The sequence below is a fragment of the Typopeltis vanoorti genome, chromosome 16 (assembly GCF_054136105.1).
Source record: "Typopeltis vanoorti isolate ZY-2024b chromosome 16, IOZ_Tvanoo_1.0, whole genome shotgun sequence".
Lineage (NCBI taxonomy): Eukaryota > Metazoa > Arthropoda > Arachnida > Uropygi > Thelyphonidae > Typopeltis > Typopeltis vanoorti.
In genome coordinates this window covers 100,215,145-100,232,950 of record NC_143564.1, presented here as the reverse complement: position 1 = coordinate 100,232,950, position 17,806 = coordinate 100,215,145, and the positions used below count along the sequence as shown (strand labels likewise).

The following is a 17,806-nucleotide window of genomic DNA, read 5'->3' as shown; positions in this document are numbered from 1 at the left end:
ACATTCACAGGGCGCTGTTCTTCTGTTTAGATCTCCAATAAGAACCAGCATTTCCTTTTTCATGTCAGCTGCCTTCTCTAAGGATTCGAAAAAGTCCTTTACGTTGTCCTTAGTAGAACATTCTGTGGAACCATAAGCGCAAATAAGCCTTGCCCATATTACTTGACTTGAAATTGCTTGTCATTCAAGAAGTTAATCTACATGTTTGGTGTTCACTAATATTAGCTACTCCTTCCTTATTCTGATCATTAGAATATAACCCCTTATAGTAACTATTTAGCTGACCGTTTGACTTTTCTTAGTTTCAGTAACACCAATTATGTCATCATGATACTTCTCTACCAGGGATACTCTTCCTCTTGATGGGCCTATCATCAATTCATCTGGTTATATATTTGTTCCAGTAGCCAACTTTTCAATGTTTACCCTGGTTCGCTGACAAAAACAGCAGAGGATTATTTAACCATAAATATCCCAGCCAGTACAAAATTCACCAGGTTGTACCATAGTGCTTGGTTAGGATTTAAGCCAATACAGAATACCATTTGGTCAGCAGTCCCAAACTGCCAACCCATCCCTGTTATTTCATCCAAACAGACAACTATAAACAGGGCACACATGCTATGTATTGTCTTCTCTCAGTTATCTAGCTATGACTCTTAAGCAACTCCTTAAGATAATTATAAGTATATAATTATCTTATAATTATCATATAAGTGAATACATAATTTAACACCACTATTTATTCATGTATTAAGAAGCTGCTCAAAATACTGTGTTATATATAAAAAATAAAGAGGAAAGGCACAAGTACATGTGAAGAACATTTATTTATTTTCAATTCTGAGACCGCTACCAGCTGCAATACTGTTAAGACAGAATATGTGGTATGGAGTAATAATAATTCACCATAATAATATGTAATAACAGGTTTCTTGGCAGTGCAATATTATCAATACAGTTTAAGTGATAATCTCATCGTATTAATGCAAAATGCATTTATTCCTTCAATTTTCTGTAAAAAAAAAAAATAATAATAATAATGATTTATAAACACGTAATATCTTCCTCCATCACTCCACTTTCCACACTAAACCTATTCATTCTCTTCAGGAATAAGTTTTAAAAAAAAAAAGTCTCACCTGTTTCAGCATTAATGCTTGCTGCTAAGTGAAAATGAAGACCTGGTGTTGCTGCAACAGATCCCTGAAATCCAAAGCTATGAAAATCATGGACACTGTATGTACTTGGAAGTACTGATATTATTTCATATGGATCTTCTGTGAAGTTTGTAGCTTGTCGCTTTTTATACTGATTGAATGACCTGAAAGGTTTAACAGTACATAGTAATTAAAATTTTTGTAAACATATAGGATTAAAATATCTAACTATTCAAAATTTTTGACTAAAATATAGAAACTACTTTTCCATATTTTAGGTTTCTGATGACTTCTCCTATACCGAGTAATGATATGTATGATTGAATGTACTGTATTTTTTTTTTTTTTTTTTAATATTTTCTACCACTGTTTTAAAATGTCTTTCAAAGTAACTATTCAAGACACCTGTGTCATCTTGATTTCTTCCTTCTACACTGTTCTTTTTTCATTTGTTTCTTCTTTAATAACAGAAAATTTTGCCACCACTGTGCTAACACCAAAGCCACGACTAATACAACTACTTCCCCAAACCAAAGAAATTTTAATTTTGCAAAAAAAAAAAAAAAAAAACTGGCTCATGTACCAAACAGATACAAAGAGTTTAAACATATATTCAAACATAGATTATAAACTAGTTTTCATTACAAATCAGAAATTAGGTACCCTTATAAAACCCATAAAGATTCATAATAATAAAGAAATATTTGAATATTACAATGCTTTGTACAGTTTTACATGCTAACCAAACTGTGATTTCATTTGCATATGTTCCAATATTAGGTCACTATCATCCAGCTAACAAGAAAAATTCCAAGACTGTAACATCTCTATTCAAGTTAACCTAAGTAACACTAATAAAAAAAAAAAAAAAGAAAGAAAATTCAAAATAAAAATACCACAAAAACTGTAACTGCAACTTATGCACTGAAACAAAAACACATACTACAGCCTGAGAAAACAACTATCTTAGATCTGCAAAACAATGAAATAAAGCTGAACATTTCTGAAGCCATAAATATATCAACTAACAACAAAGCAATAAATATTCATCCCCCCATCTGCTCTGAGAAAACTGGCAGCTGCGTAATATCAAATAAGTTCACTGATAATAAAGTGAACTAGTAGTTCAATGTTGTCTAATTAGAGAACTCTGCTGCCTATCTAACTTCTTCAGATATCATTTACCTTTCTTTGGAAAGGGATCTTCACATTTGCTCTAAAGACAATGCAATGCTCAAAATGGTTCACACACCATAATTTTTTTCATCTATTTATTTTCTTATTCCACAATAAATTTTGCAATCATTTTAAATGTTTTCAGCTATTCACATTATACTGTCACATTTATATTGGTGGTTCAGGTGTCTTTCTGAGTTTTAAACATTGTATGCTTATTCTTTTATTTGGCTACTCATTCTGCATGATCCAAATCAATGAGTGTAACATTAGTTTTTAGCTAATAATAACAGAAGAAAGAATAAATTGTATCTTTTACCTTCAATGCAGTCCCAAAGTATGTTTACACTGTTAAGTGAAAATATAACAACATCATTTCTTGTACAGTGAAACCTGTGGAGTTCGTCATTTTCTACTTTTTACTTCTGTTGATTTATATTAGCACAAATATTCTGTAAGTTCTATGCCTTAACTATAAAACAAAAGGATTCTAGCCAACAAGGTTGACTGAGCAGGACACTCCTATATGTAATAAGCATGCTATTAAACTTATCCTGTATACTCTTATATTATGAACTAGTACATAGATGGCGAACCTATGGCACGCATGCCAGAGGCGGCACGTCCGAGAATTTTGCTGGCACATGTCAACGATTTACAGGTGATATCCTTTTATACGCTTATAAATTATTCAACTTTTTTTTAAATTATTACAATACATACAAGTTAAATTTTGTTTTACATGAGAGAGCAGCTATGAAGACGTGCATATGATTGGTGCAGTATTAACAAAAGATCATGCAACCCAAAGACAAAGGCAACCGACAAGTGTTGAGTTGAAATGCTAATTCTCTTCAATCGAATTCCATAACTTCTGAAACTGTCATAACAACATTCACTATATATTTCCTAGTTTTAGCACATTCGTGACAGGGTGTTGTTTATTGTTCCAACGGAACTTCTCATTACCAGTGGGCTCAACTTACACCAAGTTTCAACCCTTGGTTGAATTTTATTCCTGCTGGTTTGGGTTGAGCTGGCAGGTGAACTCACATATGCATTATATGTACAGTGATAATTTATTTTTGGAGAAAATAAAGGACAAATCAGAAATTGTTTCATAATAAATAAATTTAAAAAAAAATAGGCTGCATTTATTTGCTTCACTAAAACTAAAAAGCTTTATACCATTTATTGTAAAATATAAGCATATACATAGCAATTTAAACAATCATATTATTATGTAAAAAAATGTAATTTTGATACTTTTTCACAAGAATGAACTTTTTTAATAAATCAGGTTTGTGTTTTAAAAATTCATAAAACTGTATTCGATTTGTGTCAAAGTTCCATTTGTTTTAAATGCATAGTTTCAATGTTTCGATTTTTAATTGTTTTTTTTTTTTCACTGGTCCACATACTTTTCACTAATGAAAATACTTGTTCAGTGGGAGAATTAGATCCAGGGAAACATAAGCAAAATTCAGCGATTTTTAAAATGTTTTAAAAGATAAGTGTTTATCTGCGAAATATTTAAAATATTCAACCTTATTACATCATTTTGTCGCCATTCTTCAATCTTTTCACTGGTGACATAACTTTTAATAGATGAAACTTCATCAAATAGTTCACCCTCATTTATATTCAAGTTCCAGTGACTGGAAATGAACAAAACACTTTCCTCAATCTTCGCCCACAGAGGGATTTCTCATAGTAGGACCCAATCAAATACTTCCATTTCCGTGAAATAACTGTCCCAGTTATTTAAATAATCAATGCAGGTTTGATAAAATTTATGAATTGCATCTTTAAATATGTTGGTATTAATATTCAATTTGCTATTTCAATTCACAAAATAAAGGACAAAATGGGCATTTTAGAAAAAAAAAATCTAAAGGAGAGAGCAGTGAAATAAAGGACTGTCCTCTTAAATAAAGGACATATGGTCACCGTAATTATATGGCATGTTTCAATTAGTAGTAGAATTTTATATGAAGTTAGTCTTTGTGATCTGTCATAATGACATCAAGATTTTCAAATGCAATAAAAGAAACTTATTTCATGTAATTGAAAAATTGGACAAGAGTTTTAGTTAGATACTGTGTTTCTGGTGCAACATATGGTTGCACTGAAACACAGTTGTTGACTTGAGTCTGTACAGCATAGTTTCTGTGGGAGAGGACAATGATAGTGCAATTAGAGACAACTGGAATAAAACGTAAAATGGCGCTAACTAATGAATCACACTATTTGTTGAGAAATATATTCCACAGACTGCAAAAGCCACTGTACCTTATTCAGGGATACAATAAAACTACACTTGTTTTTCTTGCATCTACAGTATAATAGCTTTGGGGAGGGTGTGTTTTTAATCTGGAAGGGGGGGACGAGTTACTATCGCCTCGACATGAAAATGTTTAAATATTTTTCGTGTGCGTGGTAACATGCAAAACTTTTTTATGTCTTTTTTCGTCATGTAAAATTAGGGGTGCAAGCTATATGCGAGGGCAAGTTATATTCGTTGAGCTTCCCCTGTTCAGTTGACTTCTATGGTGAGTTAAAATGTAAAATATTTTTCTCACTACCGTTTTTTTTTCTTTTCAAACCAACATTAAAATCAATTCAATAATACAATAATCAATTTTACACTGAATCATATTATAAATTTATATATAAATAAATATTACAAATAAAATAAAATATTATTTATAAAATTATATATAATTATTTATAAAATATTATATATTATTATAAATTAATTAATAGATTTTCTATTAATTTTTCCCCTACTAAAAACTGTCCAGCACTTCATCAACTTGATTTGTAAATATTGGCACGCCAGCAACTCGATTTGTAAACTTTTGGCACGCACACATAAAAAGGTTCACCACCAGTGGAGGTCATCACTATCAACAACAACACAGCTAATAAAACTTTTATATCCTTGAAAGAAAATTCAAAATAAAAATACCACAATGACAAAAACTGTAACTGCAACTTAAAAGTTTCATTGGCTATGTTATTGTTGATAGTGATGTTTTCTCAATGGAGCAGGACATTAGAGTGTACAGAGGATTTGAAATGGGAAGCCATTTAGTCTTGAGCAGGATAAAATTGAATTTCATATTTAAAAGAAGAATACATAAGAAAGTTTTAAAGCAATAAAAGTAGAGCAGCTGTCAGATGCGAACTGTAGATTAAAATACACAAAGATTATTGAAGAAAAAATGAACGAGTTTGAGAACAGGAACCAAACCTTGGACATTCAGTGGCAAATCCTGAAGAAAACATTGATTCAGTCAGATAGGCATATGGTGAGGTTGTCTGTAAGGATTAAACAAATCAGAACTCAATTGTGGAAACACGAAGCAGGAAGTTAAAGAGGCAGTGAAGGAAAAGAAGAAAACATCAAAAGTTCCTGGCAAATAAGTCAGTTTGTGCTGTTAGCGAATATAGAGACTAATGTAAGAAAGTTAAACACTGTGTAAAACTAGCTAAACAAAAGTCATGGGAAGACTTTGGCAAGAACATAGAAAATAAATATCAAGAAGGTGAAAAGATATTGTAGAGATTATTGAAAAGGCTCAGAAATGAAGGAAAGGGTGCAGTAAAAAGAATTACAGATGATAAAGGTGACACGAAAATTGGTGAAACAGATATCCTTGATGTATGGAGTAATTACTTCAAAAAAATTGCTAAATGAAACAAGCAATGATGACAGCACAGTAGTAAAAAAACAGTCAACAGACATGCAATCAGGAATATATCCAAACTTGAAGTAGAAAAAAGCCACCAAAGGCCTGAAATGTGGTAAGGCAGCTGGAGTAGATGATATTTGGCCAGAAATGCTCAGGTATGGAGGTATAAAAGTTTTACAGTGGCTGCACTGCATAGTTCAGAAGGCCTGGACAGAGGGATGAATTCCAGATGATGGGACACTTATCCATGCCAGAGATTGACTTACTCAGGGAACTGGTCGAAGAAAGAAAAAATTCCTCTAGTCAGCAACTAAAATTCAACTTACGTCTTTCTTTGGGTGGTCTAGCATTGTAGATGCAAATGCTACTTATGCTTAGCTACACAGGATCTCCAGAGATAAGTAAATAATGTAATATCAGAATTTTAGAATACTGATTATTAGGACAGGTTAGAAATGTGATCTACTGCAGAGTTTACAAAAAAAGCAGAAAAGAGGTAATTTTTAAGTTGGTGAGCAGCTTAATGGATAAATTCAGAGAGGATTATAAATTTTGGAGGCCAAGTTCTTTTCCTTGATTGTTATTGCTCTAGTATAACATTCTATATATATTCAGTTGGATCTTGCCTGTTTTTGTCGTCTTTGTCTCAGTAATGCCAATTATGTCCAAACGGCACTTTTCCAGTTCTTCTTTCTGTACATTCAATTTCCTTTTCATTAATACTCCTTACATATATGTTCTTCTGATGTGTTGGACTTATTCTTGTAGATATGTTAGTGTTGTTCTAGTAGCTGACTTTTCACCATTCAGCTTGATGAATAGTGGAAGTGGGGAGGTGGAGGCTTTGCTTTGGGTGACATCTTAGCCGGAATGAAATCATGAAATCTCATCACGTTGTATCATCATATGTATTTGTGATTTAGGTCAATAGAGTTAAAAATGAAAAAAAAAATCCCAAATTTCCAGTCCATCCTCATTTGTTCAGTACTCAGTGAACCTTCTAACAGGATGCACCATGTGAATGCGAGGACTGGACATTAGGTCAGAAGCCCTAGTAGATTCTCTGAGTTCCTTACAGGCAATGTAGAGGTCTCTTCATAGTTACTTGGCTTGGACTCTTAAACGACTCCTGGAAAAACATTAATAGCAAAATTATTAACTAGCTGATTCCTAACATCTCTCCAACTGTGCTCAAAAAACTTTTGCTCCAAAATCCATGCATTTAACATCTATCCCTGAGGATTAGAAATACTGTCAATATTCAACCAATTTCCAAGTGAAAGGGAGGAGAGAAATAAAAGTCTACATCAACTGTCATTCTTCAAAAATAATAAAGACCATCAACAGCTAAATTTTGCACAACTTGGAAGCCAACCAATGGCTCAGCAATGTCCAGTATGGACTCTGTCACTTTGATCCATATCAAAGCTTCAATCAAACTTGTCATCCTTGGCATTTACAAGTCAGATCAGGTTTTAGCATAGTGGCTTCCTTAGCCAGCTATCTTCTTAGGTATTACCTTATGTCTTTTATAAATGGATATCAAGTTTTCTCTCCAGTCAGATTGCCTAATCAATTTTGACATGGCCCAGTAGTCCATATATCATCCTCTTATACATGAAAAACTTCTCTCACTCTCCTCAAATCCTATCCATGTGTTGATAATGACACACTCCATTCTTGTTGTTCATCTGAAAACATTGCAAGCTTCAAAATTTTTCACAATAACAACTGTATAAATAATCATCTTCATTGCATTCTTCAATGGGGCAAAGACAATCTGGTCACCTTTGAAGCTACCAAAATATGTTATCTTTCTCACAAGAAAGATCTCGCTTTACCCAGACCTCCAGACAAGATGATTAGTATGTCAGTCCAAGATTGTCTTTTTTGAGCTGACATAGATATCCTTTTCTATCTTGGAGGTCACAATTTCCAAAACACCTATTCTTTTTCACTTCTTATCTATACAACTGTTAACAACACAAATTCCAAATCTGTTCAAACTTAGAATGCTGTTATTATATTTGGAGTGGTTGTCCAACACACTTAATAAATATTCTTTATGACATCCATAAGAAGGCTCAGTAAATTTATGAATTTCCTCTTACATGACCAATCCAATTATTTGCCTGCCAACATTGTTTTTGTCTTATGCCTTTTCAATTAAATATACCTTTAATGAAATGGCTTCCATCATTCCTCCACTTTCATCTCTGCCCATAACATGAATGGTTGCCGGTCAAGATCCATTTATTATTATTGTACATTTATAGGCCAATTTCCAATCCATCAGATTATCATTTAGTCTTTCACTCCCGTCTCCATCCAAAACAGACCTAAACAGACTGCTCAGGCACTAGTTGCTTCAAATAGTTTCTGTTAACAATCTGTTCTGACTGTTTGCCTCTCCGTGAATACCTTTACAAATACTGCCATCAAAGTGACTACATATTTCCTCACTCAGACATTTAGGTTATTAAGGAAATATTGGGTTAGCTATGGACAGCAGTGGCTTATTACAACTCTCAACCTTTGTGGGGTATTGGAAGTTTATTGGAGGTGTTGCACTACCTTACCTCAGTCCTGAAGATATTTTCAGGTGCAACTTTGTTTGCTTACACTTGGATAAAGGATTAAACTAAATTTATTATAACTTTGTGGGGTATGGTGTTATTAATTTATTTCAGCTTTTAATATGATACTAAAATAATTTTAATGGGCCTTTTATAAAATGTTTATGTTATATAAATGTTATTTCTTGCTCATTTTGAAGCAAACTGCTTCAAGTTTGGGTGGAGAGGAATTGACATTAGCATTTTCGGATGCTAAACTGTGGTCTATTGTTAAGCAGGGGGTAGCTCGAATTGCCTGTAAAGATCAAGATCACCCTGCAATACTGCTGTTTGATGTGTTTGTGTCCCCCTGTTACAGTAATAGTTAATTTCCAGTCCTGGAATCAGGCAGAATTACTTAGACTACTTCTTTAGTAGAACATCTTGTGAGAGTATGGGGACAAATAAGTCTTATTGTCCAATTTCCCATTTTGTAATCTGCTCATTATTACTCTATCAGTGGTTCTTGACCTGGGCGGTAGCCCTCCCCCAGAGGGGGCACTGTGAATGCTGAAGGGGTGGTAAGCATTATAATACTACTAATATAATAAAAGCAAAAAATTCTGTATTTAATCTAGCATCCCTATTTATATTTTATGTTTGACAACAACACTGTTCAAATTTATTCGCTACTTATTTTTTAGAATTTTTACATTGAAAGTTAAATAACTGGGCTACTTTTTGGTCTGAATTTTCTATATTAAAAATAATTAATTTGGGATATTTTTAGCAGAATCCACTACTTTTTCTAATGCCTATCTGACAACCCTGGTTTGTAGTTTACATCTAGCATGTGGTATTGTGTGGCACACTTCATTGTTATTGTGTAGCACTGTAACCCATTAAAATGAGTGAATAAAGGAAGTGTTGTCAATATTCAAGTGAATATTTAAAATATGGAGTTTACCATCTATAAATAATAGAAGTTACCAATGTGCTTAATGTGTGAAAAAAACTTTCTCAAACAAAGGAATCAAGCCTGAAAGAATGATTGAGCATTTAAGAACAAAGCATCCAAATAAAGCAAAAAAGGATGTGGAGTACATTTGTGAATTAAAGACTAAATTTAAAAATCGTCTCCTTGGCTTAAAGGGCTGGTTGCAATACAAAGTAACCAATAAGAGAAGGGACTTATGTCTTACAAACTTTCAAAATTAATTGCCGAGTGTGGAAAGCCACATGCTATTTGCGAAACTCATCTTACAGGCTATAAATGAAGTTATAGATATGACAATTGGCTCAGATAAAAGTAAAATGACGTCGCCAGTTCCTCTCAGCAATAGTTCAGCATCAACAAGAATTGACGAACTGGCAAAGCAAATAGCAACTTGATGAGACAACTTTACATGACAACAAAGCTTTGTTAATGACCTGCATGTGTGTATATAAACACTAATGAAGAATTTATTGAAGGGTTTCTATTTGCTGAACAACTGAAAATTGACACAAAAGGTTCTATAATTTTTAAGGTTGTTAAAGACTTTTTTTAATGCTAAAAACATTCCTCTCACAAATATTATTGTGCGTGCAACTGATGGAGCACCAGCTATGATTGGTCGTCAATGTGGATCAGGGCCGGTTTTATCATTAGGCGAACCTAGGCAATCGCCTGTGGGAGCCAAGACTTCGGGACACCAGATTTTGCTACATATAAAGCTAACAGGAACTCCTGTATTCCATAAAATTCATGTATGTAAGTGTACTATTTCTTTGCTGGACGTGTATGCACGTCCAGCAAACCTGGATAACATTCTGTTCACCTGCTGAAAGAACATGAATAAGAAGTGTAGTTTGGCAGTCATGTCCATTAGAAGGGGCAATAATCCTTCACGTGGAAAAAAACACTTAACTAGATTACTTGGCATATGTAGTAGCTATGTTCAGTTGCCTACAGCAAGAAATGCAGTTGCTTGCCGTTTGCTCGGTAACTGGAATCTAAGTTATATCAGACTAAATGCCTATGAGTTATATTCATTTTGCTGCTTGTTTTTATCATATAATTACAGTTTTTTAATGCCAGCGTAAAATAAGAAATCCTTTCATACTTTCTTCACTTCATATTGTACTACTATGGAATATCAATGTCACTATCAATTTTTTGGCTAATTATTTTAATCACCAATACAGTTTAAAATTCTCCCAGAACTTGATTGAAGATGATTATTTTTGTCAAACAATTATTTTGTAAATTCATGAAAATCCGAATCTAAAAATGAATACAGCCTCCATCTGTTCCAAATTAAGTTTTTTTTTTTTTTTAATTCATAATCTTAGTTCGAAGTAGTTCACAGATTGTGTGATTTGCACTTTTAAATTTTGCTTTATAGAGAATCATATGTAAATCTTGAATCTTATCATGTAATGCATAATTTTTATAAACATAATCTGTAGGTTTTTGCATTTCAACTTTCTTAGTTTCTCCCTAATCACTCACTACAAATCAAAAAATAAACGGCAGTTATGAAGTTAACTGTTATGTACATATGTTCGGTATTATGCAGCAGTTTTGAAGTAGCACTATTTTCCCTACACTTTATCCTTTGAAACATGTGTAGGTGCATACGTCAAAATGAAATTTTATTTTCAAAATTTTCATAACAGAATTAATTCGCCTTTAATGGCTAATTCCCCGCATTCCCAAAATTATCACTCACACACACACACACACACACACACACACATTACTGCTAGATAACATATGTGTACTTTCTTTTTGTTTGAATTCGTTATTTTTCCAAAGTAACTGTACTGTTGCAGTTTTAAGCAAAAGACAAGGTGAAGAATTTCTGATAAAATACCATTGGATATAAATTTTTGATGTTGAAAAGACTCACAATCGGAAACCCAGAGTAATGCAGTTTAACATCATTTGTTGTTCATTTAAAAAAAAAAAAAAATCATTCCTAAAATTGAAATGTGCGACACCCATATAATTTTATTTTGCAAGGAAAGAAAGCAAAATGTCACATTTATTTATTTCAATAAATGTTATTTAAAAAATATAAATATTTGACATAATATTTCCAATGTAAACAAATGTTTTGATTATTTATTTTCGCATATGTGAAATTAGTTTTTATTTGGGAAGAAACACAATAAATAAATTGTGCAGCAAAAAAGGGTCAAATATCGTAGGACAGTAAAGTAATTCCAAGTAATACAGTGCACATAAAGACAATAATCTGTTAACGGTAGGGGGGGGGGGGGGGTAATTGCATTTTAACAGATAGAATGCTGATGAAGTTTCATCAGCATTCTACATTTTTATTAGGTCAAAGGGTTTTTTAGTGAGTATATTTGCAAACAGATATATTCAACATAACTTAGCCGGTTTTGTTGTAAAAAGTGCCACATTTGAAGAAATATTAGCGGTATAATAATAAAATAGCAAAATTCATAATGCTTCAGAATAACTTGATAATACCAAAACAAGATGAGATACATCTGTAGAAATCTATTATTATTATTATTATTATTAGTGTCCTTTTAATTATGAACTCTAAAAAAGATATATTTAATAAATTGGTTGTATTTTTGTGTTTTTAATTAAATAAACTAGTTTCATTTTGTCATAGATGATTTTCGCTTCTCAACTACCTGGACATTTATTCTTATCAATATTACTAAATTCCAATCTCCTTCTCTGGAAATTTTCTCATACTAAATGTTTGACTTGTGTTGACCAATCACTGACTTAGCAGTTTAATCCAGAGATTAAATATATGGTCAGTTTAATCCATAACGTTCTTAAGAATATTTCACTGTGATTTCCCAGAATCCTGTTAGGAAAGATCAGATCGCTAAGAATTGAACTTGCGATCATTTTGAAACACGTTTTTGAGGAAAACAGGTTTTTTTTTGTGCGCTGCAGCTATTTGTATTAATTAGTGAGTAAGAGCAGTTTCTATATCACATAAACAGAGCATTTAATTTTCAAGTTTATTATTATTTATAAATTAAATTGATTTTTCAGTTCATTTTTTTGTGCATCAAGATTCTAGTTATTTTAGGGTAAAATGTCGAGTAAAAAAGTGGATGTTAGCGAGCATAGCAAGTTATCGTTACTATTGATTGCTTCTACGTTTTAACTAAAGCGAGAATTATTATGCTTATTACTGCAACTTGAAAAAATCAAATCTGGAGTTGAAGAAATCTTAATTGTGCAATAAAGTTGGGACGGAATTAATCCTATATATATATATATATATTATATGCCTTTTATGCGAATCCCAGGCCTCCACAATAAGTAAGGTGGTCTTGCACTAGGTGACAAAATTTACCTTTCACCTAAAGTTGGGTGGTTGGAAAGCAGATACGCTAACCATTCTGTCAACCAGGGAGACATACTGTGCATGTTACAGCAAACTGTCTGTGCGGTTAGCCTAGTGGCTGAGCGCTTCGCAACCATAGGCCTGGGGAAGGAGTGTCCTAGGTTCGATTCCCATCACTGACGTGAGGAGCTTAAGGATCTTCCTCAGCCATAGCCAAGTTAGCTGGTCTTGGGCGTGGACAGCAGGGTTTTTCCCCCAAGCAGGCAAATCGGCCCCGTGAACACATAGATCTACAGCCATAAATACTTAACCCCCCATGAGGGGGCACAACACACCCCAATAGGGACGGGGGAGAAAAAGGGAGGAAACTCCATACGAATAAAAAAACTGAAAACTGAAACATTTTATATTTATATTTAGATCCATCCATGTTGTAATTCCATAAATATAATGATTTTTGCTATGATTTTTATTACCGAAATTCAAAATTTTTATTTTCAGTGAGAATATCTGAACTTTACAGTTGATGAAGTTCCTATTTTTACCTTGATTAGCAAGCTTAATTTGATTGAATTTAAATTCTTTTCTTTCTTTTTTTTTTAAAGACTTTTATCCTTATACAATTATTTAAGAAGCAACTTGCACCAAAATAAAACAAGTGACCTGTCGTTATTATGCATTGAATCAGATATAATGGACTCGATTAATTATGATGACATTATAGATATATTTGCTAAAACCAAAGCCAGAAAAAAAAAAAAAACTTTTAGTTATTGACTTTTTTAATTTAAATTTAAACTAATTTATTTTTATACTTTTTTTAAAATGCAAATATATGTATACCACTGTTGTATTGCATTATTAAAATTAGTCATCATGGAAATGTTGACTTATTTTCAATAAAGTAAAAAAAAGTGCTTATTTTTGAGGCTTCATAATGATGTTGCGCCTCGGGTCTCCAAAAGTATAAATGCGGTCCTGGACACTGTCTGTTTGTAATGCTAGCGGTGAATGCTCATTTTCTGTACTTAAACACTTTAAAAATATTTACACAATTTGTTAAGTCAGGTGCATTTGAGAAATTTGAAAATTATGTTCATAGAAAATGATACTGTTGAATTATTTGATTATAAATGTATGATAGATAAGGTACATGTATATAGTTATAACTTATAAGGTATATATAATTGATAAATGCTTCATTAAGTAAATGTATAAAAATTTATTTGTGAATTACTGAATAGTTTAAAGTCCATATTTTTTATAATTAAGTTTATTTTTATTTATAAATATTTCGGTTACTGGATTTTGAAAATCGATAAAAAGAAATCAGGTTTTCAATATCACAAACATAAAGAGGAAAAGAAAGTTTGAAAAAAAACAAGAAGGCGCATTTTTAAAATATCTTTGCCGAGAAGATCGTAATCACATACAAGAAGAAAATCTTCAAGATTATTCGTTGGATAATTCGTCTATAGTTTCGATTAATGAAATGGAGGAGAATTCTACAGATACCAAAAACTGGATTAAAACATCGAAGGAGAAATCTACAGATCATATGAGTATTGTTAATTTCAGAGCTGGTTGTTCTACAGATCTAATCATAAAAGGATTTGATTTTACAAATTTAAATTATAATGATCCAGCAACTTGGTGTCTTATAAAAATTTTCAAATATCAATAAATTATGTCGACTATTAGTTGAACATGGACCTGAACAGATTCATAATTTTGAATTTCCGAAAGATAACAATAATAGAAGATTTTCAATGACTCATTATACTCAGACTATTTAACAGCGAGACGATGCAGCATTTGTGGTTATTGTATTCAAAATCCACGGATTCTGCATTTTGCTTCTGCTGCTTATTATTTGATCAATAGCGGATTAACCTTGCTGATTCTGGATTGAGGGACTGAAAAATGCTTCTATTTTAGCTGCACATGAAAAAAAGTCAAAGACGCGTTGAAAATTACCATAAGTGGAAAGAATTAGAAATTCGAATAAAAGAAAACCGTTGATGAAGAGAACTTGCTAGTTATTAGAAAAGAGGAAAAACACTGGGTGCAAGTATTAGAATGACTCTTTGCTTTAGTTCAGACGTTAGCTATTCAAAATTTGTCACTTCGAGGAACAAATTAGACATTGTTTTCGCATGGAAACGAACATTTTTTGAAATCTGTCGAATTTCTAGCCAAGTTTGATCCAATAATGAATGAACATCTTCGAAGAATAAAAGATAAAGATACATATGTGCATTATCTTGAAAAATATATTCAAAATGAAATAATAAACCTCTTTGCCAATGTGATAAAAAAGAAAATTTTAGAATCTGCTGTTGCCACAAAATATTTTCCATAATTATTGACTGTACGTCCGACATTGGTCACACGGAACAAATGAGCAGAGTATTTCGATTCACAGACACTAATAATAGCACGGTTTCTATAAAACAACACTTTTGGGGATTTATAGAAATAAAAAAAACCACTGGAGAATTTTTATCAAATGAAATACTAGGAACTCGAGACAAATTTTCATTACGAATACAAGATTTACGAGGTCAAGGATACGATAATGCCAGTAATATGAAAGGTGTGCAGTGACAAATTTCAAATATTAACCCGAGAGCAATGTATGTACCATGTAGTTCACATTCATTAAATTTAGTAGTGAATTGCACTGCTAATACTTTAGATGCCACAGCATTTTTTTGACACAATACATTGTCTGTATGTATTTTTTTCCTGTTCGACTCATCGATGGGAATATCTCCTTAATAAAGCCATTAAGATTGCACCAACAGACATGCTAGTCAGTCTAGATGTTGTATCCCTTTTCACCAATGTACCAGTAGAAGAGGCAATAAACATCATTCAAGACCTCTTTCCTCTAGAGATCACACACATGTTTAAACACTGCCTTCAGTCTAATTTCTTCAAAGTTAACAACACTATATACCAACAATTAGAAGGCCTAGCAATAGGAAGCCCGCTATCACCATCTTGTGCAGACCTTTTCATGGAAAAACTTGAAAAAGAAATTCTCTCCACAATCTCCCCTAGACCATCTATATGGTGGAGATATGTAGATGATATTTTCATTATATAGCAAGATAGCTTGGAAAACCTAAAATCGTGTTGTGTGTGTGGGGGGGGGGGGGACTGTGGTTTGTAGGTTTTAATATTTTTTGGATTTCTTTTGGGGGGGGAGGTAACCATTGGCTGAGAAAGTGTTGAGGATGTGATTTAATTCAGTGTTTAGGGCCATGTCGTTAGAATAGATTAGTTTAGTCCTGTTGTATAGTGTTTTCACCACTCCATATTGTTGTGAGGGGGGGGGGGGATTGTTGGTGAATGTATCTGCCTGTATGGGTGGGTTTTCTATAAACTGAGAAAACCAAGGTTCCATCAGGCTGGCAGGTGACTAGTGTGTCTAGGAAAGGGGAGGCTGTTGTTTTCCTCTTTTTCCAGGGTGAACTTGTTCTGGGGTGTATAAGTGTGTTAAGAAGGAGAGGAGTGTTTCAGAGCCATGTGGCCAAATAGCGAACACATCATCATCAACGTAGTGAAGCCATATGGTTGGTTTTTGTGGGACAGAGGCTAAGGCTTTTTCTTCAAAGGTCTCCATAAAGAAATTGGCCAAGGGCTATTCCCCCAAAAAAATCCAAAAAATATTAAAACCTACAAACCACAGCACCCCTCCCCAACAAGGATTACTCTAAATCCAACACCATTCCCTACATCCGAGGCACCTCAGAAAAAATCACCAAAATTTAAAAAAAACATGACCTGACCTCCTGTTACAGGCCTTACAGAAAATTGGCATCCCTTATCCCCTCCACCAAAGACCAACCACTTCCCCTAGATCTACCTGGTGTATACCAGGTTCCTTGCAGTTGTAAACTGTCTTACTTTGGCCAAACAGGCAGGACAGCGAATATCAGAATTTCTGAACACAAGGACTACATCCGTTTTCACAAGTACAGCCATTCTGGTGTGGCAGACCATGCTCTAGATAAGCGCCACAGAATATGGTGGAAGAAAGCTACAGTAATACACCGTAGCAAATACAAATTCGAAAAACTATTTATGGAATCAGCCTCAGCCCTAAGAAACTCTCAAACCTCAACAAATTTGGATGTATGCGACTGCCCCAAATTTGGGAGGCTTACATCAGCAGACCTTCAGCCCAATGGAGAACACCTATTTAGCCCGCTAGAGGGCACCATCAGGACTTTTAGGAGAATAATAGCTTCATCTCTTCATTCTCAGTTACCGTGTTGTAGTGCCTGCGTGCACGTGTCTTTTTTTTGTAAGTTCCTTTTGAAAATGGCAACATGACATTGCCGAAATATCGGAAATATTTATTAAAGTGTAATTTAATTTATGTTCATATCTACGTTGTTCAATTCCTTAAGTAATTTAATAACATAACCAACGTATAAGCCTGTCTACGAGATTCAAATCTTAATAATGTTGGATGAGAGAAATCAACATTGAAACAAATAATAATAATTAATAAATAAAACTTCAGAACAGTTGAATAGGAAAGTAAGAGACAACAAATAAATGACAGAGCAATGTGGAGAGATTCTTAGCCAAAGATAATCAAAAAGAGGAGAGAAAAAAATGAGTTCCAGATGGAAGTGGCTGATTTTTTTCCTTCCAGATACTGAGTTCCTTATTTCTGAAGATCAAATGGCACTGATTATTCCAAGCAGTAAGAGAAACAGCTCTAAGATTATACCAAATCATTTCCTCTTCTTTCATGCTTATACGGTGGTCAGAATACATTAAGAAAATTATGGAACAAACTACCGTGTTAGAGTAAAACTTTAGTTTAATATAAACCAAAATAAACACTCGATGTTTCAACCTTCACA

General features: G+C 33.2%; 1 protein-coding gene across 4 annotated transcripts in view; it reads right to left on the bottom strand.

Moving 5' to 3' along the window:
• The window catches only part of Rbcn-3A (rabconnectin-3 alpha), a 984,230-nt gene that overhangs the window by 808,981 nt on the left and 157,443 nt on the right, over positions 1-17,806 (bottom strand). For all 4 annotated transcript variants that reach the window (XR_016549602.1, XM_090406519.1, XM_090406521.1 and 1 more), the window contains exon 10: positions 1,143-1,324. Coding sequence is in view for 3 of the 4 variants with exons in the window: in XM_090406519.1 (XP_090262645.1) it covers positions 1,143-1,324 (182 nt within the window). In the remaining variant the exon portion in view is untranslated. The remainder of the gene's footprint in view (positions 1-1,142; positions 1,325-17,806) is intronic.